We start from the raw sequence: 23,271 nt of genomic DNA, 5'->3' as shown, positions 1-23,271 counted from the left end.
TTGGATCGTCTTCAAACTTCATGGGAATATAGTTCATGGTCTGGCGCTCAGCTGATTAGTTTTTGGTGGCGATTGGCCTTGACCTTCATGGTTAGCGCCTGAGGTCAAACATATTTGACCCCAAGGTCAAATTTTCAAGTTTTAGGAACCATATCGTGTAGTACCTCAAATTGAACACCTCGATGAGTGCTTTCTAGATATGTCAAGCTTGAGACATTATGACGTCATTTGGTGACGTTATGAGGCATATTTTATTGACATATATTCATGGTTACTCTGTAGAACGATTCTCATCGGAATCTCTCGTAGGCAGATATTCCTCAAGGAGTCGCTCCTGGTGGATAGCAGCTCTGTTCACCTCAGTGTGACCTTAAAGAAGTCACACGTGGTCACCTTTTGGCAAGATACGGGTCACCCTGCGGGTGACATTGGTTTTATTTTATTTTTTTTAACTGCTTTGTACTCTAACTGAACTTGATGAAAATGACAGACGTGGATGGGCTTTGCATTTTCAGATGTTTTCTCATTCTGATTTGATTATTTTACTGTTATCGTTTGTTTAACTGAATTGTAAGGCTTCTGTCATACATGGTATATAGTTTCCTTTGAACTAACAAAGTGTGTACTTTCCACAGGTGGGATAAAAGTCGGAGTCCTGTGAGTGCTCTGAAGAGTGGTGAAGGCCCTTTTGTCCTACGACAAGAGAATGTTGCACAAGTGGGCAACAGCCAAAGCCCACAGAGAATAAGGCGCCAAGAGAACAGCTGCTGGGTGTCTGAGCTCTCCTGTAATGAGAAGCAGCAGCAGTGGCAGATGCAGTTAGACCAACTGAAGTCTCAGCTTGAGTATAACACTGCTATGTGCCACACTCTTCTGCAGGACCAACAGGTTTGTACTTGATAATAGTTGGCTCTTATGAGAGCCTTGACAACCACAGTTTTTGTGTCTACAGATTATTTGTGCTCTCCCAGAACCCCATCTCCCAGATCACAATGTGTCATGCCATATATGGTACAATTAGGGTTTTGAAAGAATTACCATTCACATGTGAAAGCCTTCGTTCTTTTTTTATTATTTATATGGGATTTGGGTACAGATATTGTTGTTTTGACCATCCTGTTTGCTGCTCTCTTCAAGCCCTTTTCTTTTTTGCTTCAGAGTTTGCTGAGTAGCTCTCTGCCAGGACATATGGAAAACAAGCAGACCATGCTCATGTTTCAACATCTCAACTTCTGCATCTCCCAGCTACTAGTCCAGCAAAATGACATGCAAAGGTAAAACATGTGAGCTCTCATTGAAGAGCTTTTCAAAATTCAGTATTTTAATCTTGTCATTTTTATCATTATTTTTTATTATTTTTTTTATTATTATTCGTTATGTGACAAGGACGAATTGATTCCATTTTGTTGAAGATCTGGAGATGAGAATTTAAAAAAATTATTTTTTAAAGTAATTCTTCACCATTGAGATGGGGCCAAAGATAACATTCAGGACCTTCATAAAGTATCCACACCACACCTCTTGCCTTTTGCACATTTTGTTGTGTTACAGCCTGAATTTAAAATGGATTAAATTTAAATGTGTGTATATGTATATATGTATATATGTATGTGTGTGTGTGTATATGTGTATATATATATATATATATATATATATATATATATATATATATATATATATATATATATATATATATATATATATATATATATATATATATATATATATATATATATATATATATATATATATATATTGTTGTGGTTACCAAATTCGCAAACCACCATTCAGGTCCCTTAGGTGAGGTATCTCGGCAAGTACATGTGTAGTTAGGTCCAAACCCGTTGTCTAGTGGGAATACATGTCATTTATGCGTGCTGCGACTCTTCAGGATAGCCGTTTTTCTTTTACTATCTTTATTTTGGACCAACCGCCATGATTACCACCACAACCACAACATCAACCACCAACCACAACGCCGCTTCACCACAACCGCCACGACCTTCACGTCACACCTCGCAACCGTAGCATCGCCACCGTTCTTGCCCCGCTGTGGGTACCGGTGTTGGACTCGTGCAGGGCGCGCGCCGAACAGCGTGTACAAAATCACGGATTTTGTGCTTCAAAAACGACACACGCCCACTTTTTGCCGTCCAATCGGTGAGCGAGGGACGATTTGGCCCCGCCTCCAGGACGATCGATATATGCAAATTTGTGGATCAAAAAGCCTTCACGCCCACTTTTTCTCGGGCCAATGGGGAGCGAGGTGAAAGGTCAAAGGGAGGGGGTCAAAGGCGAAGCTACGGGGGGATAAAAGGACCGTGTTCGTCAGTCAGGAGAGTCGGTCGGAGAGTCAAGAAGTGGAGGGTCGGAGAGTCAAGAAGAGGAGGGTCGGAGAGTCAAGAGTGAAGAGTCGGAGAGTCCAGAGTGGAGAGTCGGAGAGTCCAGAGGCGGAGAGTAGGAGAGTCCAGAGGCGGAGAGTAGGAGAGTCCAGAGGCGGAGAGTAGGAGAGTCGGAAGCAGAGGGTCAAGACTTCGCGGGCGGTGGAGCTGCTCGTCGTGTGCGTTGGAGTCGGAACGGAGGGGACGAGCTGTGGAAAGGCGGCGACACCAGACGAGGGGGTGCTCGCGTCGTGCAGGGAGCTGCACCCGAGGGAGGCCGACAGCGCGACCTGGCCGAGGTGGAGACGCACACCAGGGATAATAAAGATCCTCTATACCCCGAGCATCAGCAACCCCCTCCTGTTTCCCCCCCGCGCTGAGATAGTGCGACCAAGGGGGCCCCTTTCCCACCCCCTACCAGACACCCTCCGCGAGGCCCGCGGGGTTGGGGCGCCATCGCCGCTCCGCGTCTCATCACCAGACGGGTAGGCGCGACCCGGTCTCGGCCTCAGGCCCGCCTCATCCTTGAGGGTATTCTTTCCTTGGTTTTGGGTATGTGTTGTCGGCGCCGTCTGTGAAGTAGAATTGTATAAGTGTTGCCGTGTGCTCGGTAGTCGGTATTAGCTCTGCATTGTCTTCGCTTTTGTATTTGCTTTTTGTGTAAATTGCATTGTGTCTTCTGTGTGCATTTGGTGGAATTGTATATGTGTGTTTCCCGTGTGCCGCGAATAAATGTGCTTTTGTGTTGAACTGTTTCCCGCTTCGCTTCGTCATTTCTCCCATTGAATCCTCATCTTGCTTCACGTAAAGGGTTGGTAGTGGGCTGAATACGCCCGATAATTAATCGAACCGTCGAGGTCGACGATAACACCGCTCGGTTATTCTGATAGTACGGAACGGGTCGCTTAAGTGGCCCGTGTCCGAAGTCGACCTGCGGCGAGGTGCGATCGCCCGGTCTACCCTCCGCGTGGGTACTTAGGTAGGTCGAATTTGGCGAGCAACCCTATCCCACGCGGGGGCTGATTGGCTCGATCGCGGTGAGACCGAAAGGTCCACCCGTGACTGGTTCCCGGCGTTAGTCCGAGAGGGTCACGACTGGATTGTCCGTCCGGTGGGCGACGTGCCGCGATTCGAGTTACGTGGCCGTCAGCACGCCGGCGGGCGCGAATCCGCAACAATATATATATATATATATATATATATATATATATATATATATATATATATATATATATATATATATATATATATATATATATATATATATATATATATATATATATAATATATCACCGATCCTCACAAAATACCCCATAATGACAAAGTGAAAACATGTTTTTATAAATTTTACAAATTTATTGAAAATGAAACAAATATCTAATTTAATTAAGTCTTCAGCCCACTGAATCAATACTTCAGAGAAGCGCCTTTGGCAGCGATTGCAGCTTTCTATCGAGTCTTCTCGGGTATGTCTGTATCAGCTTTGCACGTCTGTATTTGGGAATTTTTCTCCCATTCTTCCCTGCAGATTTGCTCAAGCTTTGTCAAGTAGGATGGGAAGCGTCCATGAACCGCAATCTTCAAGTCTTTCCACAGATTCTCAATTGGGTTCAAGTCTGGGCTTTGGCTGGGCCACTCAAGAACTTTAACATTCTTCTTCTGAAGCCATTCCAGTGTTGTGTTGGCTGTATACTTGGGGCCATTGTCCTGTTGCAATGTAAATCTCCGTCGCAGTCTTAGGTCTTTTGCACTCTCAAGCAGGTTCTCCTCATGGATTTGCCTGCATTTGGCTCCATTCATTGATCCCTCTATCCCTGCAAGTCTCCTAGTCCCTGTTACTTGAAAAGCATTCACATAGTATGATGCTGCCACCATCATGCTCCATGGTAGGGATGGTGTTAGGTGATGAGCTGTGCTTGGTTTCCACCAGACATAGCGCTTTGCATTCTGGCCAAAGAGTTCAATTTTCTCATCAGACCACAGAATCTTTTGCCTCATGCTTGGAGTCTTTCACGTGCCGTTTTGCAAACTCCATGCGTGCTGTCATGTGCCATTTTCTCAGGAGAGGCTTCTGTCTGCCCACTTTCCCATCAAGTCTAGATTTGTGAAGTGCTGCAGGGACTGTTGTCCTTCAGGCAGGTTCTCCCATCTCAGCCAAGGAACTCTGTAGTTCTGTCAGAGTGGTCAATGGGTTCTTAATCACCTCCCTGACCAAGGCCCTTCTTGGCCGGTTGCTCAGTTTGGTAGGACTGCAAGCTATAGGAAGAGTAATGGTAGTTGCATATTCTTTCCATTTCCTAATGATGGAGCTCACTGTGCTCTTGGGAACTTTCAACACTAGAAATTGTTTTATACTCTTCCCAAGATCTTTGCCTCCTCACAATTCTATCTCAGAGTTCTGCCGACGGTTCCTTCGATTTCATGATGGAATTTCTGCTCCGAAATGCACTGTCAAATGTGGAACCTCAGAGAAAGGTGTTTTTCTGAATCATGTCCAGTCAATTGAATTGGCCACAGGTGGACTTGGAGAGACTGGTCAAGTTGTAGAAACATCTCAAAGGATGATCAAAGGAAATTGGATGCACCTGAGCTCATTTTGGAGTGTCATAGCAAATGGGTTGAATATTTATTGACTAGAGACATTTTATATTGTCATTTTTTAAAATTGATTTGTAAAGATTTCTAAAAACACACCACTTTGACCTTATGGAGTATTATGTGTGGATCAGTGACAAAAATATATCTCAATAAAATCCATTTTAAATTCAGGCTGTAACACAACAAAATGTGAAAACGTCAAGGTGTGTGAATACTTTCTGAAGTCTACATCGCATCTTTTTTTAAGTTTAGGACAGATTATGACAAAACTTGATGGATGGGTTGGTTAGGTGACAAGAACAAGCCGATTTGAGTTTGATAGGCCGGATTAGCATCTGGATCTATATCGGTGGGATACAAAATGTAAACTGTTCAGCCTGGCAGAGATGTGTGTAAACGAAGTGCCGTTCTAGTTTCTTTTATAATGGCTTACTTTGCGGTTCTTGTTTGGCCAGCAAAGTGCTTTGACCAACTGGCCTATGTAAGGGGTTGCACTTTATTTCCTTGCAATGGATTTTGATTGCTTGCCACCCTCCGGATTACACTCTCAGATCTGGGTTACACTCCCAAGCCGATGTAATGAACTAGTAAACAATAACATTGCTCTTAAATAAATAGTGTATCAAACCTCTGCAAGAATACCTCCATATCTTCTTCCCAGTTGGGCTGAGTGCTATTGATGTTTTGCCAGTCTGTTATCGTTTCTCAAAATATTGACAATATAGTGATGTATCACTTATTTGCACAATCACTTATTTTAACGAAGCACAACCACAGAGCTGGTGTTGGGGGGGGGGGGGAGGGGGGTACACACAATCTGTTTATATAATCCTAATGATGACCCCTGCCCTGTGCAATAGCTATAACCGTAATTTAATCTGTCCTAAAATTGATGTCAACACATGTGTGTTCTCATTGAAAGCAAGGCTTGTGTCGGTGTCAAACGCATCATTATTTTAATGGGTATTTTTGAAGATTAATTGCAGTTTTGCAGAGCGGCAAAGAAGCCGCTGTGGCCTGACATTGGATTTCATCTATACTGTACAATGTATATTAAAGTATCCAGATTTCTGCGTCCCTCTGCCTGTCGTACTCTTTTCGCTGGGACATCATTCCGGTATTACGTCCAGCACGAGGCTACACCTTTACGGATGTGCAGGTCATTCCAGCGTCCAACATTCAACCCATCCCATGCTTTTTTATATATATATATATATATATATATATATATATATATATATATATATATATATATATATATATATATTGTTGTGGTTGACGAAATTCGCAAACCACCATTCAGGTCCCTTAGGTGAGATATCTCTGTAAGTATATGTGTAGTTAGGCCCAAACCCGTTGTTTAGAGGGAATAAATGTTATTCATTCGGGCTGCGACCCTCCTAGATAGCCGTTTTTCTTTTACTATCTTTATTTTGGACCAGCCGCCATTACTACCACCACCAACCACGTCTCAACAGCCATCACACAACAACCACCAACCGCAACGCCGCTTCACAACAACAGCCACGACCCTTGCCGTCACATCTCGCTCTCGCAACCATCGCATCACCGCCATTCCCGCGCCGCTTGTGGGCGCCGATCCTGGACTCGTGCGGGGCGCGCACCGAGCAGCGGGTGCAAAAACACCAGCCTTTCCGAAGAAATCGGATCAAAAACGATTCACGCCCACTTCTGTTCCGTCCTATCGGCGAGCGTGGGGCGATTTGGCCCCGCCTCCAGGTGCGTCGGAGTATAATCGCTATATACAGATTCGTGGATCAAAAAGCATTCACGCCCACTTTTCCTCTGTCCAATGGGGAGCCAGCCAGAGGTAAAGGGTCGAAGGTGAAGGAGCGAGGCCACGGGGGCTATAAAGGGCCGCGTTCGCTCGCCAAAAAAGCAGTTGAGTTGGGAAGCGGAGGAGTTGAGTTGGGAAGAGTCGGAGTAGTTGAGTCAGTCAAGGAGAGTTGAGAAGAGAAGAGTCGGAGAAAGCAGTTGGACGGAGCTGTGGAGAGTGGGAGAGGTGGCGGCGGCGAAGGCAGTCGAGAGGGCGCTCGTGTCAGAGTCGGGGAGCTGCGGAGAGGGGAGGCCGATAACGCGACCGAGGTCGCGGTGGAGACGCTCGTCGCGGGACCCGAGCCAGCGAGATATCCTCATCCCCCCGAGCATCAACAACCCCCTCCTGTTTCCCCCCGCGCTGAGATAGTGTGAGAAGGGGGCCCCGTTCCCACCCCATTCCAGACACTGTCCGCAAGGCCCGCGGAGTCGGGGCGCCACCGCCATTTTGCGGCTCATCACCAGACGGGTAGGCTCAACGCGGTCTCGGCCCCAGGCCCGTCTGCCCCCTCATAGTGGAGGGTGGTCCCTTTTTCTTTTGCTTTGAGTATATGTGTTGGCGGCGCCGTCTGTGAAGTAAAACTGTATAAGTGTGGCCGTGTGCTCGGTAGTCGGTAGTAGATCTGCAGTGTGTTTCTCTTTTATATTTGCTTTTTGTGCATTATTGTGTGTTTCTTCCACTTTTACATTTGCTTTTGGTGTATAATTGTATATGTGTGCTATCCGTGTGCCATCGCGAAATAAATGTGCTTTATGTTGAACTGTTTTTCCCGTTTCGCTTCGTCTTTTCTTTCATTGAATCTCCATCTTACTTCACGTAAAGGGTTGGTAGTGGGCTAAATACGCCCGAGAATTAATCGGAACCGTCGAGGCCGACGATAACACCGCTCGGTTATCCCGATAGTACGGAACGGGTCGCTTGAAGTGGCCCGTGTCCGCAGTCGACCTGCGGCGAGGTGCGATCGCCCGGTCTACCCTCCGTGTGGGTACTTAGGTAGGTCGAATTTGGCGAGCAACCCTATCCCACACGGGGGGCCGATTGGCACGATCGTGGTGAGGCCGAAAGGCCCACCCGTGACTAGTTCCCGGCGTTAGTCCGAGAGGGTCACGACGGGATTGTCCGTCGGGTGGGCGACGTGCCGCGATTCGAGTTACGTGGCCGTCTGCACGCCGGCGGGCGCGAATCAGCAACAATAATATATATATATATATATATATATATATATATATATATATATATATATATATATATATATATATATATATATATATATATATATTAAATCTATTGCTAGTGCGGGCTCGTACGTGCAAAAATAAAAACAAGAAGAATTGTGACGTCATAGCACTGTGTCCTGTCATTGGTTTGGTAAATAAATGGCCATAACTTGGGAACCACTTGTCCGATTAATATCAAACCTTGAAAAGGCACATCCACAGGGCCCAGCAATATACCTGGCAAGTTTCAATGAGATCGGACCAGTGGTTGTCGAGAAACAGCGGTTGCAGACAGACACACACACAGAGATTGCTGGAATTATAGATATATTATTATTATTATTATTATTTCTTTATTTAAGGTGTGGGTATGGGGTTTGGGGGAATGAATTGCACATTGGCCATGATGGTGAGTGAGGAGCGATGAAAGTGAAACTTACAACTATGGTGTACGAGGTGCAGTGGAACACGAGAAGCAAGCGTGTTAGCAGCAACTCCGCTTTATTGCACGTCTGGATGTACATTCCTGCCACCCCTAGCGGGCGAGTCATGATATACGAAAACCCAATCACGTGATATAGCACAACCAAACACTTTGACTCTTCAACATACGTAGTTCATGGGCAGATTAGAGGACATGCTTACTGCTTATTATTTATTAATCAAGCTTCAACCGCACATTAACAAACCAATTACTCGTCAATCTCTTTGCAAACAAGTTCACAGTCGCAGCTACATTCGCATCGCATTTGCAGAACAATTGTGTTTGACTATAGTGTTTGGTGCTTTGAGAGCATCATGCCTGTGAGCTGCCCTGAGGGCAGTGCCTTTTGTGTGCACTTCATCATCTTGATGAAAGCTCTTCTGCACGTAGTCTGAGTTGGAGTTCAGATGCGGTGATTGTACTGGTGCAAATGCCAAATAGTCCCCCTCCTCTTCAGGCACATGCTCAAGATCCCCAATGGATGACCCTAATGATGAGGCAGGATAACTGGCAATTGAGATCGGGTTTCTCATCATTCGCATGAAAGTCAAGAGAGAATGGTGTTCTGTACATCTTGGTTGTGTTTTCTTTTTTACTGGGACTATCGTGTTTTTATAAAATGAATCATTTGGCGTCGTCCTTATTAAAATCGATGGAAACAAGTCTCAAAATCTTCAGTTTACAATACTGCACACCAATTTTTTCCCCATTCTCAATTGTGCCGCTATATCGACAGTTTTAAAAATGTACCATCATGTTGATGATATATTCTTAATATCTTATCCAACAGATAGTATCGAGATATCACCCAGCCCAACTTCCGAGCCATATCTCTTTCTTCCAATCCTCCCTTTCAGTTATTTTTTTTCCTTTTTGATATCTGTAAATGTGAGCTCTTTCTCAGTAAAGTAATCATTCCTTTTTAGGTCATCTCTTCGAGCATGACCTAATAATATGGGTGTCGATGTCCTTCGATCCGTCCACAATGAAGTTGAAGCGGGAGATCTGGTCATTAGTGATCCTGATAGAGGTCGATGAGACGTACACGATCGTATGACTTTCAAGGTCACCGAAGGTCAAGGTCACGAGGCCTTTGAAGTTGCGAAAATGACGATTTTCAAATTCTATCTCCGCCATTTCTCAAGCGATCTTGAATTTGATTGTAGCATATGAATCTATGGGACAATATCTAAATTTGGTCGGGCCGGATTTTCGATATTTGCTTTCGTTTTCGTGTCACGTGACTTCAAAGTTGGCAAAAAATGTGAAAATGACTATTTTCAAAATCTATCTCCTACATTTCTGAAGCGATCTTGAATTTGATTGTGGCATATGAATGTATGGGACTATATCTAAATTTGGTTGGGACGGATTTTCGAATTTCGTTTTCGCGGCACGTGACTTCAAAGTTTGCAAAAACTGCCCTACCTTCAGGAGGCTATATATTCTCTACTGGGCATGGTAAAAGTTAGTGAATGGTGTCATTGCATAGCAGCTGACCTCATATATTTATACATTTTCTGCCGAAGATGCAAAAGTTTCAAAACTTGAAATGTAAACGTCGGCATTTATTTTCAAAATATAATTTCGTGCGCGCGTGCCAAAATGCCGAGTCATCTTTCACCAAACGGTGCAGTCGAGCTGCGCAGTAGTCTTCGTTCATAACTGAACATTGAGAACGTGGTATTATAGAGATGACCGTCACCCCCACACAGGGGTAATTTTGTTTGATGAGTTCTTATATATTGAAGGGCTCTTTTTTTTTGATTATCATGGAGCATATCATGGCATTCTCAGGGCACTGCTGTAATCCAACTGTTCAAAAAAATGCTTTTCTCATTTTTTTATTAAAAAAATTGCTGTTCTTAATTGTCTAAGATTTAAAAATTATGTCATTGAGGTTTACAAAAATGAACTGGAAAAATAGGATGCAATGCAAACACCTCCTACGTTCGATGTCAGTCCTCCATTACGTTTGATTTCAATGAAAAAAGAAGAGTAAAGAGACAGAACATCAGATTGTTTTGATTTGAGTTATAGTTTGGAAAATGATTTTCAAAGGAATGTGGACTCCAATGAAGCCAAAATTTGGCTGTTGAAACAAACCTTTGATCTGTTGAAGCCAAAATTTAATCAGTTCATCTTTGTATTAAAGTACAGTCTATATTTTTGCCCAGTTTGGTTGAAATTGGTGGTTTACAAGTTACCGTGATGACACAAAACTGATAAATAATGGACAAATGCATGGGCAGACAACCTGAAAACATAATTCCTCTGGCGTTCTGCTACAAAGGCCAAAAAATATAATGATATCTTCAGTTTGGCTTTCAGTGCTGATGATTTTTCCATTCATCTATATAATTCCAGGTGTGTGTGTGTGTGTGTGTGTGTGTGTGTGTGTGTGTGTGTGTGTGTGTGTGTGTGTGTGTGTGTGTGTGTGTGTGTGTGTGTGTGTGTGTGTGTGTGTGTGTGTGTGTGTGTGTGTCCCCGCTGTTTCTCGACAACCACTGGTCCGATCTAATTGAAACTTGCCAGATATATTGCTGGGGACCTGAGGATGTGCCTTCTCAAGATTTGATATTAATCGGACAAGTGGTTCCCAATTATGGCCATTTATTTACCAACCAATGACGAGACACGTTGCGTGGGCGTGGCCGATGGGGGAAGGGAACCTCAGCCGCGCTCCCCATTACGGGTTACAACGTACGGGCTTCCGGAGAGTAATGACTTCGTGTATTCTAATAATTTCTCGATTTCTTATGCGCATTTTCGATAAACAATGCCCCAAGTTATGATTGTTTTCATATTAGACGGTGCATAAATTTCGGTAACATCAGAGTGAGCTGGTATGCTCTGAACCAGGAAGTAAAAATTTTTTTCTCTCTCTTCTCTTCTCTTTTTGTTTTTCCTTGCGACGACATTGTGAAAAGGCAAAATACGTTGGCACTAATTGAATAATTGGCCATTAAAACTGAATTGCGAATAATCGTGACTGCGATATGCGAACTTCCGGGCCACGCACGTAAGGGCACGTGAGAGCGAAGAAATGGCCTGTGTGGTTGGTGTTTTTTGCTCGCGGTTTGAATATTTTTTTTTTTTTTTTTTTTTTTTACGGGCATGTACTAGTAGTCTTAACTCTGTCTTCATTTAGTCTTTTTCAGTCCTCCATACAGACTCCATTAACTAGCCAACCCTTTAATTTCTTAAGCCTCACCAATATACATTCCAGCAATATCTCAATTTACGAACACCATATATTCCTGGAAAGTCATCATAAACTGGGAGTGATATTTCCATAGATATAATTATATAATGGGGAATGCATCCCCAAAATTTTTTTTCCCCATTATAGTGCTGTGTTCTTTGGATTTGCACCACATTAGAAGATGTCGTTAGTTGAGCATATACCATAATCTTTTCTGTTATTGCATATCATAATCACCATTGTATTTGCAAGACCAAAGTCAAGCGCAATATCCATAATGTGGGCACCAGTATCAAATTTTCTTAATCTCTAATTTCCTTTCCAGCGATACCACTTGCCTATCTTTCTTTCCATGAGTATCACTTCCTTTGAGCACTTATAGGAGCCATATATATGGATTAATAATCCACAACGACGTTTAAATTGAGTAAATAAAATGCACTTTAACAAAACAATGCACTTCAGCACAAACATGGCATTGTCGAAGAGACCGAGTGAAGCGATGCTCTGACGTCGTTATGCCAGATGTAAGCCGAGTGATGCTGTGGCGTTTTGTTATGAGATACTGCACATGTTTATTGTAAAGTCCACGATCAAAATTTTTGATCAAAAGTTCATAAGGTCATGTTTTGAATTCTGAGTTTATTGAAGTTGAGCATAAGTTCGTAATGTGGAGTTTTGAGGTTGTAAATCGAATGTTTAGTGTCAATAATATTTGTTCGTAAATCAGGAGATTACTACATTTAATTTCACATTGGTTAAAGGCATAATGTTCTCAGTGTGTACTCGAGTGTTGCGTGTTAAAGTTAAACTGTCAACTCAAGTGTTGCTTGCGCTAACACTTGCATGCCATGGGATGTGATTATAATAGCAGTCATTTTTTGATGTTTCTGCATTTCTAACCTTTCCATATTCAGACAAATCCAAATGCTAAACGACCAATGGAAGCAGCAACAGGGACCAAGGAGTGAGTTGACATCCAATACATTATCACCATCTCTCAGTAGTTTATACAGATGCCCATCCCTCCCCCACCAATCAACCTTGTTCTTGCTTAATTTCTAGCTTCAGTGTTGCATCCACGAGTATTTCACCATGATAGCATGTAGGTGTTAATGTGAGGTCAAATTATGGCATTGCTCATCACGATACCACACATGGTATCGTCTCATTTCAGAAGCCACAAGAAGCAAGTTTGATGATTCATAAATCTATAGGTGCTGATAACTGTGATATCTGAAGGGCAGAATGTAATGGTTGGACTCGTTGCTCTTTGTTCAACTTCTCCCTAGTATTTGGAGCAAATCCTCAACTACAGCCATTTTCCAATACTGAAGGAATTCCACAGAAGATGCCAAACACTAATGCTCCTCTGCATTCAGAGTACCTGTCTTTTTTAAAATCTTTGGAAGCAACTGAGGCTGCGATCCAGCAAGAATTTAGAAGGTTTTACTTATTTATTTATTTATTTATTTAAAACCTCTTTTTTTGTGTTGTACAACATTTAAATGCAAAATTCATGATAAATCGAAATTATGGTTTGTACTATTTCACATTTACCCTTCATTGAACTATCATTGTCAATCTGTTTGTAGTAGGCAAAGTTCAAACGCTCCAAAACTGACTGAAAAGGTGTTTGAAATGCCAGAGAAAGCCACTTATCCTGTCAACAAACCAAAAAATGTGTTTTACAAACCTGATGGCAAGAAATCACAAAGCTCCAAACAGGTTTTTAATTTTCTTTACTTCGTCTACTTTTTCATTGCACAAATCAAATCGACAATTCAATGTTTTTGAACACTTGAATAAACTCTGCACTTATTTCAAAAACTTAAACTTCGTGCGCTGCTTTTAGTGGTTTTGGATGGTGGATTTGTAAAAGGCCTGATCGGTCGATGAAGCACTGAACTGCAATAGGCAGAGTCCATGTGTGCATTTTGTTGTTTTCTTTCATCTCCCTTTTGTGGACAGCGTTCGAGTGGCAGGGTACAAGGGGAAGCATCTGTGGCAAATTCTAGTCAATTTTCTGAGCTAAGAAGTCCCAGCTCGGTCACTGTTGTCCATCAAGGAAAAAGGTCAAAAGCCTTGGCAAGCAATAGAGAAGACAAAAATAAAGTGAAGAACAAGAATTTACATCAAAGCAGGAAGGATAGCTCTGGAACAGGTGAGTTTTCAAAGGATATTAAAGGTAAATTGTGAATTCCTAATTATTGGAGAGTACACTTTGTATTGCTGAATTCAAATTAATTTATATGCGTACCGTCTCATTCCCCCACTCCCTCCTTATCTATGCCCTTTTGATAAAATAAAATGTGTAATTGTGATTTTATGTTTTTGTGTTGTCCGTTTGTGATTAATTTTTGTTACTGTGATAACTTATGAACCACTACAGGGATTTTTAACAAACTTGGTACACGTGTATTATGATGCAAAGATGAACTGATTAGATTTTGAGTTTAAAGGGTCAAAGGTCATGTGACCTTTAGCTGAAAGTAGCAGATTTTCATTACCGCGATAACTAGTGAACCACTCAAGCTTGCTTGTCCACGAACCGAGTTACTCGAAACAATCCTATCTTTCCAATGAAATTCCCCCATCTACCCCAAAAACATAACTATTTTTAAAGCTTTGTGTACAAAGACTAACCCTACCCCAAAGAGAGATTATATTAATTCATCAGTGTGGGCGTGCAATGCAATTAGCAAGTTCGTAGATGCACTTAATGCATACACGGGATATTTACCTGACCTTCCGTCTGGTCTGGGTCGTTCGGGAGTAAAATTTGTGTACTCCCATTGAGCCTGTTAAGTTCTCCAAGTAAAATCACGAAACTTGCTGAAGGTAGAATTCATTTCTTCATTTTCTGCTTTAAAGTTTTGTTATTGCAGGAATTTGTTGCATTAAGGTAATAAAACATAAAATTACCATAAATTATTCTCATTTGATCTGAAAATATGCACAAAGTTTTGATACCATTGAATGAAAGTTTTTTGAACAAGTCCTCAACAATTCATCGTGAATGTCGAAAGTTTCGCTTTTGACAAACTTGAATGAAAATATTTGACAGTCAGGTAAAAAAAATATTGTTTGTAGTCTGTTTCGGTGGAACAATGCCTTTGTTTTGAAGGTACTTTTCCAGATCGAATGCTGCAGTTGTAAGCCATTTACTTTGACCATCTTTAATTCCCAGTTCTCAAGGGTTGTTGGTTTAGGAAACTTTCGTACTGTCTGCCGAAGTTCCGCGCAACAGCACGATTTCACTTTGTCTGACCCGGGAGCTGCAGCGGCAACGGTGCAAGATCCAGCATTTGCTTCGCGGCAAACACGAGTGCAACGAGTTTGTCTTTTCTCCAAACAACCTTCAATTTTCTGCTTTTCAGGAAATCTTTCAGTCTCTTGACATTTCACAGTTTTATATCATCAATCGACACCCTTCTATCTTCATCCATTATGGTGAATTTTATTAACAAAAGTGATTGTGTAAGCTTGGCAAAACAGTTCACGTAGCAATGATGCGAAAATCGTGTACATATGTATGTATCGTCCACTGTGCGGCTTGCCAGTCGATGCATGCACTCGACTTGACCTGAATTTATTTTCAGTTTGACCCATGACGTCATGAAGCTCATTGTTTAACTACAAACTCACTTATTGACATCGACAAGATTTTGGCCTTGCAAAGGATGAATCGTGAAAGGCTTCCTTTTTCTTTTTTTCTCTTCTTTTGCAATCCTGTCAGATTTCAGCCAAATAGCAGGAGTTTCAAAACTGACCCCATTTGGGTTTTTAGCTTTTAATAGAAAATGCCCACACCGGGTGCTGCAAAGTTCTTCAATTGTTTGGTTTCCTTCCTAAGCTGATCAGTATCCCTCCAAACAGAAGTCGATGCTCGTGCAAACCTCTGCATACAACTCTCACATCATCTTCCCTAGTGCATGAGTTCCACAAATGCCAAATGGGGGGATAAAAAAAAAATTGACTCGCGCTTGTACCGCAAAAGCACACGATGGATTGTAGATTATGCTTTCCTTCATATGAGAACTTGAGCTGGCTGGCTGTGTGGAGGTTTCATTCCTCACCTCTCTCCAGCACTCTCCAGCAAAATCTCATTTGTAATCATTTAATGCAAACAGCTCACATTGCCAGGAGAAATAAAACGAGAATACAATTTTGTGCGGATGAATACTTGTTGACCGGAAGATCATTCTGGGCATTGTCGTCACTGCAAAAAGTGCTATGTTTATTACATTTATTATCCACTGTATTCTGAGTGCATCGTTATTTGTTGTACAACATTCCTATACCCATTTTACAGATATTGATATACCTGAAAGAATTTCAAGATCACAGTCTCAGCCTGTGGGAGGTGCTCGACCCAAAGATCGCTCTCGAGCGAAGACCACCAACGAGCTTAATATTCCACCCAAGAATGTTCCTTCTGGTGTGATTTTAAAACCTGTTTGATCACACACACACACACACACACACACACACACACACACACACACACACACACACACACACACACACACACACACACACACACACACACACACACACACACACACACACACACACACACACACACACACACACACACACACACACACACACACACACACACACACACACACACACACACACACACACACACATACACACACATACACACACACACATACACACACATACACACACATACACACACATACACACACTTGCTCGCTCTGTTATGACTGAACCTTGTTTTCTGTTTAATTTAATTGTAGATTAATGCTTGTCAGTTTGTGCTTCCTTTTCCAGAAGCCAGCAGCGAGCTATCTTTGTTTGAAGCGCTACGTGGTACGATTTACTCAGAGGTAGCCACTCTCATTTCCCAAAATGAGGCTCACCCTCACTTTCTTCTTGAGCTTTTCCATAAGCTCCAGATGCTCAACTCCGAAGAGCTCAGGCAAAGCATTCTGCACTCACTCAAGGTACGAATTAACAACTTCCTCTCGATGTACAGAAAATAACTTCTCTCTTGTGAACATACTTTAAACAGTTTTTATGAATCTCTTACTTTTCAACAGGTGGAAAAGAAAGCATAATATATAGTTTTTGATCTGTGAGTGTTAAATATCTACATTGTGTAGATCTGAGTTTAATATTTATTTTTGTAATGCGTTGATTGAGAGCTTTGTACACACATCCCGCTCAGCCATGTTCTTGTCCTTTTGGTAACACAGCTTCAAGGTTATTTGCGTGCGTGCGTGCGTGCGTGCGTATATATATATATATATATATATATATATATATATATATATATATATATATATATATATATATATATATATATATATATATATATATATATATATTATATTCAATTGCGAGAGAGATATAATACATACATAACATGGGAACAAAGTTTTTGTTGCATTGATACCAGCACTTGATCTTACCTAATTTGAGTGTGCTGAATTCAAATCTGAAGTTAGTTTCTCTCTGTAAGCTCGATTTTTTTGCAATCCTCCATTATCAACATTTATTTGGTAAGTTACAATTTGTATTAAAAGCAAATTTATATTAAACATAGTGTTACGGCTGTGGAAATTCGCAATACACCATAAAGGGTCCTCAGGTGAGATGTATCGATAAGTTCATGTGCAGTTAGCCCACACCTGTTGTTTAGAGGGAATATGTTTGATTCATCCGGGCTGCGACGCTTTGAATTGGCCATTTTTCTTTCTCTATCGTTATTTTGGACCATTAAGGCCCCAACAACGCAAACACCATCACCTTCGCCTCTTTACCTCCAGAACTCCATCCCGCAAACATCGCTTCACCGCCATTCCCAAATGACACCCGCCAACCACCAAACCACCACAGCAAACCCCCACCACCTTCGCCTTTCGCCTTCCACAACCATCGACCCCACCACCAGTCAACACTGAACGTCATACTGTCCGAAGCCGTTCGGTGATTGCTGCCGAACGCAGCAAGCCGCGAGTGCAATGGATTCCTTACGTGAGAGAAATTCGGATCAGGGGAGGTTCACGCCCCTTTTTGCCACACCAATGGCTGAACAGAGGGTGGCGTAGCCCCGCCTCCAATCGCGTTTTGATCCTAAAATCTGCATACAGGCTCCTCCCCCGGTCTATAAAAGACTCGAGTCTGTGTGGAACTCGTTGTTGTAGTGTGGGGGTCACTTTTCCCGTGGTTGGTGTCGTCTCGTCGCTGGACTCGAGCCACCTTCGCTTTCACAAGCGACCAAGCCAGCCAGCCATTCCCCTCGCTCGACCCTGAGCATCATCAATTCCCCCCCCATCCGCGCTGAGATAGTGCCGGTGGCCCCGTTCATTCCCCACCCTAACCGTGGTGCCGACCAAACCGTGCTTGCGCGGAGTACGCCAGAGAGGGCTCACCGACCACGCCAGGGGCACGGAGTCGGGGCGCAGCTGCGCTCATATTGCGGCTTGCCCGCCATCGCGTCACTAGGACGTGGGTAAGACCTTTTCGGTCTCGTGGACCTGGCCGCTCCAGGTTCCGCGCACATTTGGTCCACGGACCCCGTCTACCTCCCTGCCTATGGGGAGGTCTTTCCTGTTTATTTTGAATGAATGATGTGGTGCCGAGTCCCGACAAGTATAATTGTTTAAGTGTTGTAAATAATTATAGTCGGTAGTAGTGCTTTTTCTTTTGTTGCATTTTGCTTTTGCTGCACATTGCATTTACTGCCTTACGTGCGTGTGTTGTGTGTGTGAAATAAAGGTGCTTGCTGGTTGAACTGTTTTCCCGTTTTGTTGCGTCCTTTCCTCCGTTGAAAGTTCCATCTTGCATCACGTAAAGGATTGGTAGTGGGTTGAAACACCCGATAAGTAATCTGAACTGTTGAGGTCGACGATAACTCCGCTCGGTTATCCCGATAGTACGGAACGGGTGGCTTAAGTGGCCCGTGTCCGAAGTCGACCTGCTGCGAGGTTCGATCGCCCGGTCGACCACTCGCGCAGGTGCTTAGGTAGGTCGAATTTGGCGAGCAACCCTATCCTGTGCGGGTGGGCAATTGGCACGATCGTGGTGAGGTTAAACCCCCACCCGTGACTGGCTCCTGGTGGTAGTTCCCGGAGGGTCACGACTGAATTGTCTGTTCCGGTGGGCGACACATCGCGATTCGAGTTACGTGGCCGATCGCACGCCGGACGGGCCAAAATTCGTAACAATATATTTTGCAATTCAACATTTATTTGGTAAGTTACAATTTGAATTAAAAGTAAATTTAAATTAACATGTATTTCGACATAAAGACGATCCAACAGTTTGGTGATTCAGAACAATTGATAAGGATGGAATGCAAAGTTCAAATAGGTCCTATTCAGGCAAGAATTTGCGCTTGGAGCTCTTGCGTTGGACTTCCACAGGGCAATCTCGTTTGATGCTCCAGCAGTAGTCTGTCATCATATTTTTGTCCCATCGCCCTTGGTAGCGCTCTTCCATCGTCATGAGGTCCTGATGGAAGTGCTCTCCCTGTTCCTCACTTACAGCCCCAAGGTTCTCAGGGAATTGATCAAGGTGACTTCAGGAAATGGAGCTTGACACTCATGTTGCACCCAAGATCGCGAAAAGCCAACAGCATTCTATTAACCAGAAACTCATAGTTATCTGCCTTTTTGTTACCAAGAAAGTTTTGTATAACTGCGACGAAAGACAGCCACGCTGTCTTCTCCTTGTCATTCATCTTCCTTACAAATTACTCATCATGTACAAGAGCACGAATTTTGAGGTCCATCGAACACACCTGCTTTGATTTTCTCGAAAGACAAAGCAGTAAAAGCAGAAACTATATGTTGAAAACATTCACCATCGGTACTCAGTGCCTTCACGAACTGTTTCATCAAGCCGAGCTTGATATGGAGTGGGGGAAAAATGTTCTCTCGGCTGATGATTGGGTCATTCACAATGTTTGGCATGCCTGTGTCTAGAGTTTCACAGATGGGCCACTCCTTCTGGATCCAGTGTTTCTCTCGAGCTCGGCTGTCCCACATGCAGAGATGGCATGGAAAATTTGTGAAGCCTTTCTGTTGACCAAGGAGAACGTTGACAATTTTCAGGTCCACACAAATGATCCAGTTGTGCTCGTGATATTTGAGTAAGTCAATGATCATTTTTATGTCATTATGTTCTCACAAATGCACTGAGTGACCAACTGGAACCGCTCCATAAACATTGCCATTGTGCAAGAGAATACACTTGAGGCTGCGCTTAGAGGTATCCAGAAATAATCGCCATTCTGTTGGATTATACGAAGTAACACCTTAATTGCCTGAGAAGACATGTGATATCGTGGCAGTAAACAAACTGCTTGTCTTCTGAGAAAACGGCGACAAAGATCTGGTCCCGCTTTCGGAAATATGAAACGTTTGCAGAGTGGTCAAGTAGATTTTTTTTTTTTTCTTGCAACCTGGAGGCTTAATACCTCGGCTGCTTTCTTGGAGAGCCCCAAATCACGCACCAAGTCATTCAATTCCGGTTGGCTCAACTGCTGAGCGGCTGAGGACTGTTTGGTATCAGATGAGGAGGCTTTGGATTCTGAAACCATTTCTTGAAGTCCGTCATCATGACCCTCATGCTCTTGCTGATCATGTTCACTGCCTTCATCTTCAGATAGGACAAAACCATTAAAGACTGGAACGGGGAGTTCTTCAGAGTGCGGAGTATGTCGAATTGCTGAGGGAATACAGGGATAGGAGATCTTTTGCCGGTTTTTCTTGCCGACACCCTTTGTGTTGACCAGGCAAAAATAGCAGTCAGTTACATGGTCCTTGGGTTCTCACCAAACCATGGGAACTCCAAAAGGCAGACCCTTTCGTTTTCCTTTTGTCCAGTCACGAAGCATTTCCTCACAATTATGACATACAATATGAGAAGCCCATTTCTTGTCTTGGTCGCCAAGGGGAACATCAAAATAGGCTTTATAGGCACGCCTTACAAACTATGTTATATTGCGCTTTTGATGAAGTAGTGTGTAGCAGCCACATACATAGCAGAATGCATCAGGATTATTTACACATTTATGTCTTATTGCAGAAGCCATGATCAGATCTGAAACAAAGAAAAACATAAAGTTAAAGAATATATATCAATAAAGATAAATAAATATCAATAAAGAAAATTGACGCCAAATAAATCGTGAGCAAATCGTTAGCAGCAAAACGAATACGGTCTATAGTTATTTAGTTGTTTAGGCATCGTATATCTCCACTAATGTCCAAAATCGCACCCCTAGTTCTCAAGTTATCCTGAGTGCAAATAGCAATGGGTGTCCTTTTTTGCGAAAATCGCAAGTTTCAAATTGCATGAAAATTAGAGCATGTAGAGGAAAACCGATTTCAGATTTGAAATCAGCGTTGAAAAAATACATAGAATAAGTTGAAAAATATCATGCAACAGATAATAAGAAAAAATTTGTTCCCCAGTGTAATATATGATGTATGTATTATATTATTTGTATATATAAAATGTATTGCACATGTATTATATTATTTATATAGTCTTTGTATTATTTATATATTATTATTTATATTATATACAAGCAAATACAACCCGTTGCTTCGCTGACGGGCCAATACAGTGGGGGGGGGGGGTGAGGGAGACAGAGAGGATGAAGAAAGGGGTGAGGGGGAGAGAGGACACCTCACCAAACGTTGCTATTCACCGTGGGAGGGAGAGCTGCGTGAGAGACACACACACACACACACACACACACACACACACACACACACACACACACACACACACACACACACACACACCAACACTGTGTCGATGTCGAAGTGAGGGGTGGATTATATTAGATTGCATAAAAGGTTCAACAAAGCACATTTTCGGTGGATGAGACACCTACCACAGGGCCCAACACAGGTGGAAACGTGCGTCTGTCTAATCGATGTTCCCTAAGAGCACGGATATTTTTACTGAAACGAACAACCAAACAGCTTGGAGAGCGCTCACCAAGTGGCTTAAGCACTCCAACGAAACGGATCAGAAACGACTAGTTTGGCACGTGATTAGCAATACATTAAACATACACCTACCGGAGACACCTGAAATGTCAAGCCACGAAAGCTGACATCTCCGGATGTTTATAAGCATTGCAACGTAACCAGCAATTCATTGCTGTGATGAACAGGCATTCGATAATATGAGTGTGAAAACGGCAGCTTTATCGTTAAGAAATCTTTGTGGCCTGTTCCAAGTCAAGACATGGTTGAGCAGGCCAGAAAACTTGGCAGCTTCAGACCCTAGTGAGGTTACCCAGGAAACACCTTAAGACCCAGAGAGCGAGGCGGCCGAGGATCACCTGATGAAGGATCTAATTTTAAAAACGCCATTGATCATCTTCAAAAGGGGTGTTTTAATTGACCCAAACACCCAATTCTCACTCTTGCACTTCCTTGGAGTTTTCTTGGTATGCATGTAAAGTGTCAGGCCTGCTAGGTTTTATAGTTTTGGAGTTGTGGAGGACACACACACACTTTTATTAGTATGGATCTATGTTATGTTATGATATGTATGTATATGTATGTATATATGTATGTATATATATATATATATATATATATATATATATATATATATATATATATATATATATATATATTACAGGTCTTGCCCTTTGTTGCATTGTGTGTTATATGTGAAAGGATTTGCCCTTTGTTGCATTGTCTTTTTGATCTTTGCTTGAAATGCCGGCTTTTCTTTGCTAGGACACAGTGGTAAGGTGTTGCTCCGAGTCGCACACAAACGCAGAGAAGTACCAGTCAATATTGCTTCCAGATTCCTGTGTTCCTTCCAACCTGGAGCTAACCCCCAGTGACAGTGTCATCAGCAGTGAAGATGAGGTTTCTTCATATTTCTGACTTTGTGATCATCCCTCATCTAAGCTGTGTTTTCACAGTTATTTCTCCACATAAAACATTTCTTTTTCATTGATTGTCACACCTGTAGTCCCTTGTAATATGTTTTCTTATTCGTGTTGAGGTTCATTTTAAAGCCAAACTTGTCAGCTTGTGGCGCCTTTTTGCCCCCTATCCCTCTGACAAGGTCGGAGACGAGGGACATTAAAATGAGTTCCGTCCGACCAACCGATCATCTGTCCATGTACTTTTGTGAATGCCATTTCAAAAACCGTGGAGCATTTTGCTTTCATATTGCAGATATTTATTCCTCATGACAATCTCAACCTGAATAGACCATGGCTGTGATTGGCTGTACTTTGTTGCCATGGTAACCATCTCGGTAACTTGTATATGCAACATTTCAAAAACCGTTCAAGATTTCGATTTCATATTGCACAGATCTATTCCTCATACCCCCCAAAAGGTGGGGTACCGAGAGTATTAGCTCCTTGTTTTCTGTGCAAATTGTTTTTGTTTAAACTAGCGGATATACTCCTAATGGGATGGAATGGCATGGCATGTTGGAGGATGGGAGGCCTGTAGAACACCACCACCACCACCACAACAATCATGTGACAGACAGTTGAACTTGCCATTTCATAATTTGGTGTG

At 42.6% G+C, this 23,271-nt stretch overlaps 1 protein-coding gene across 6 annotated transcripts in view; it reads left to right on the top strand.

Moving 5' to 3' along the window:
- PCM1 (pericentriolar material 1) overlaps window positions 1–23,271 on the top strand; it is a 152,536-nt gene that overhangs the window by 69,397 nt on the left and 59,868 nt on the right. For 5 of the 6 annotated variants that reach the window (XM_085852688.1, XM_085852689.1, XM_085852686.1 and 2 more), the window contains exons 19-27: window positions 636–888; window positions 1,159–1,274; window positions 12,640–12,689; window positions 13,015–13,168; window positions 13,318–13,450; window positions 13,694–13,886; window positions 16,038–16,163; window positions 16,526–16,698; window positions 22,468–22,602. In XM_085852688.1, coding sequence (XP_085708814.1) covers window positions 636–888; window positions 1,159–1,274; window positions 12,640–12,689; window positions 13,015–13,168; window positions 13,318–13,450; window positions 13,694–13,886; window positions 16,038–16,163; window positions 16,526–16,698; window positions 22,468–22,602 — 1,333 coding nt within the window. The remainder of the gene's footprint in view (window positions 1–635; window positions 889–1,158; window positions 1,275–12,639; window positions 12,690–13,014; window positions 13,169–13,317; window positions 13,451–13,693; window positions 13,887–16,037; window positions 16,164–16,525; window positions 16,699–22,467; window positions 22,603–23,271) is intronic. The other variant, XM_085852690.1, reaches the window with a different exon arrangement.

Source organism: Eptatretus burgeri, chromosome 13, assembly GCF_056783735.1.
Source record: "Eptatretus burgeri isolate ZD-2024b chromosome 13, Ebu_testis_v1, whole genome shotgun sequence".
NCBI classification, from domain to species: Eukaryota; Metazoa; Chordata; class Myxini; order Myxiniformes; family Myxinidae; genus Eptatretus; species Eptatretus burgeri.
This window is presented reverse-complemented; position numbering and strand designations above follow the sequence as displayed.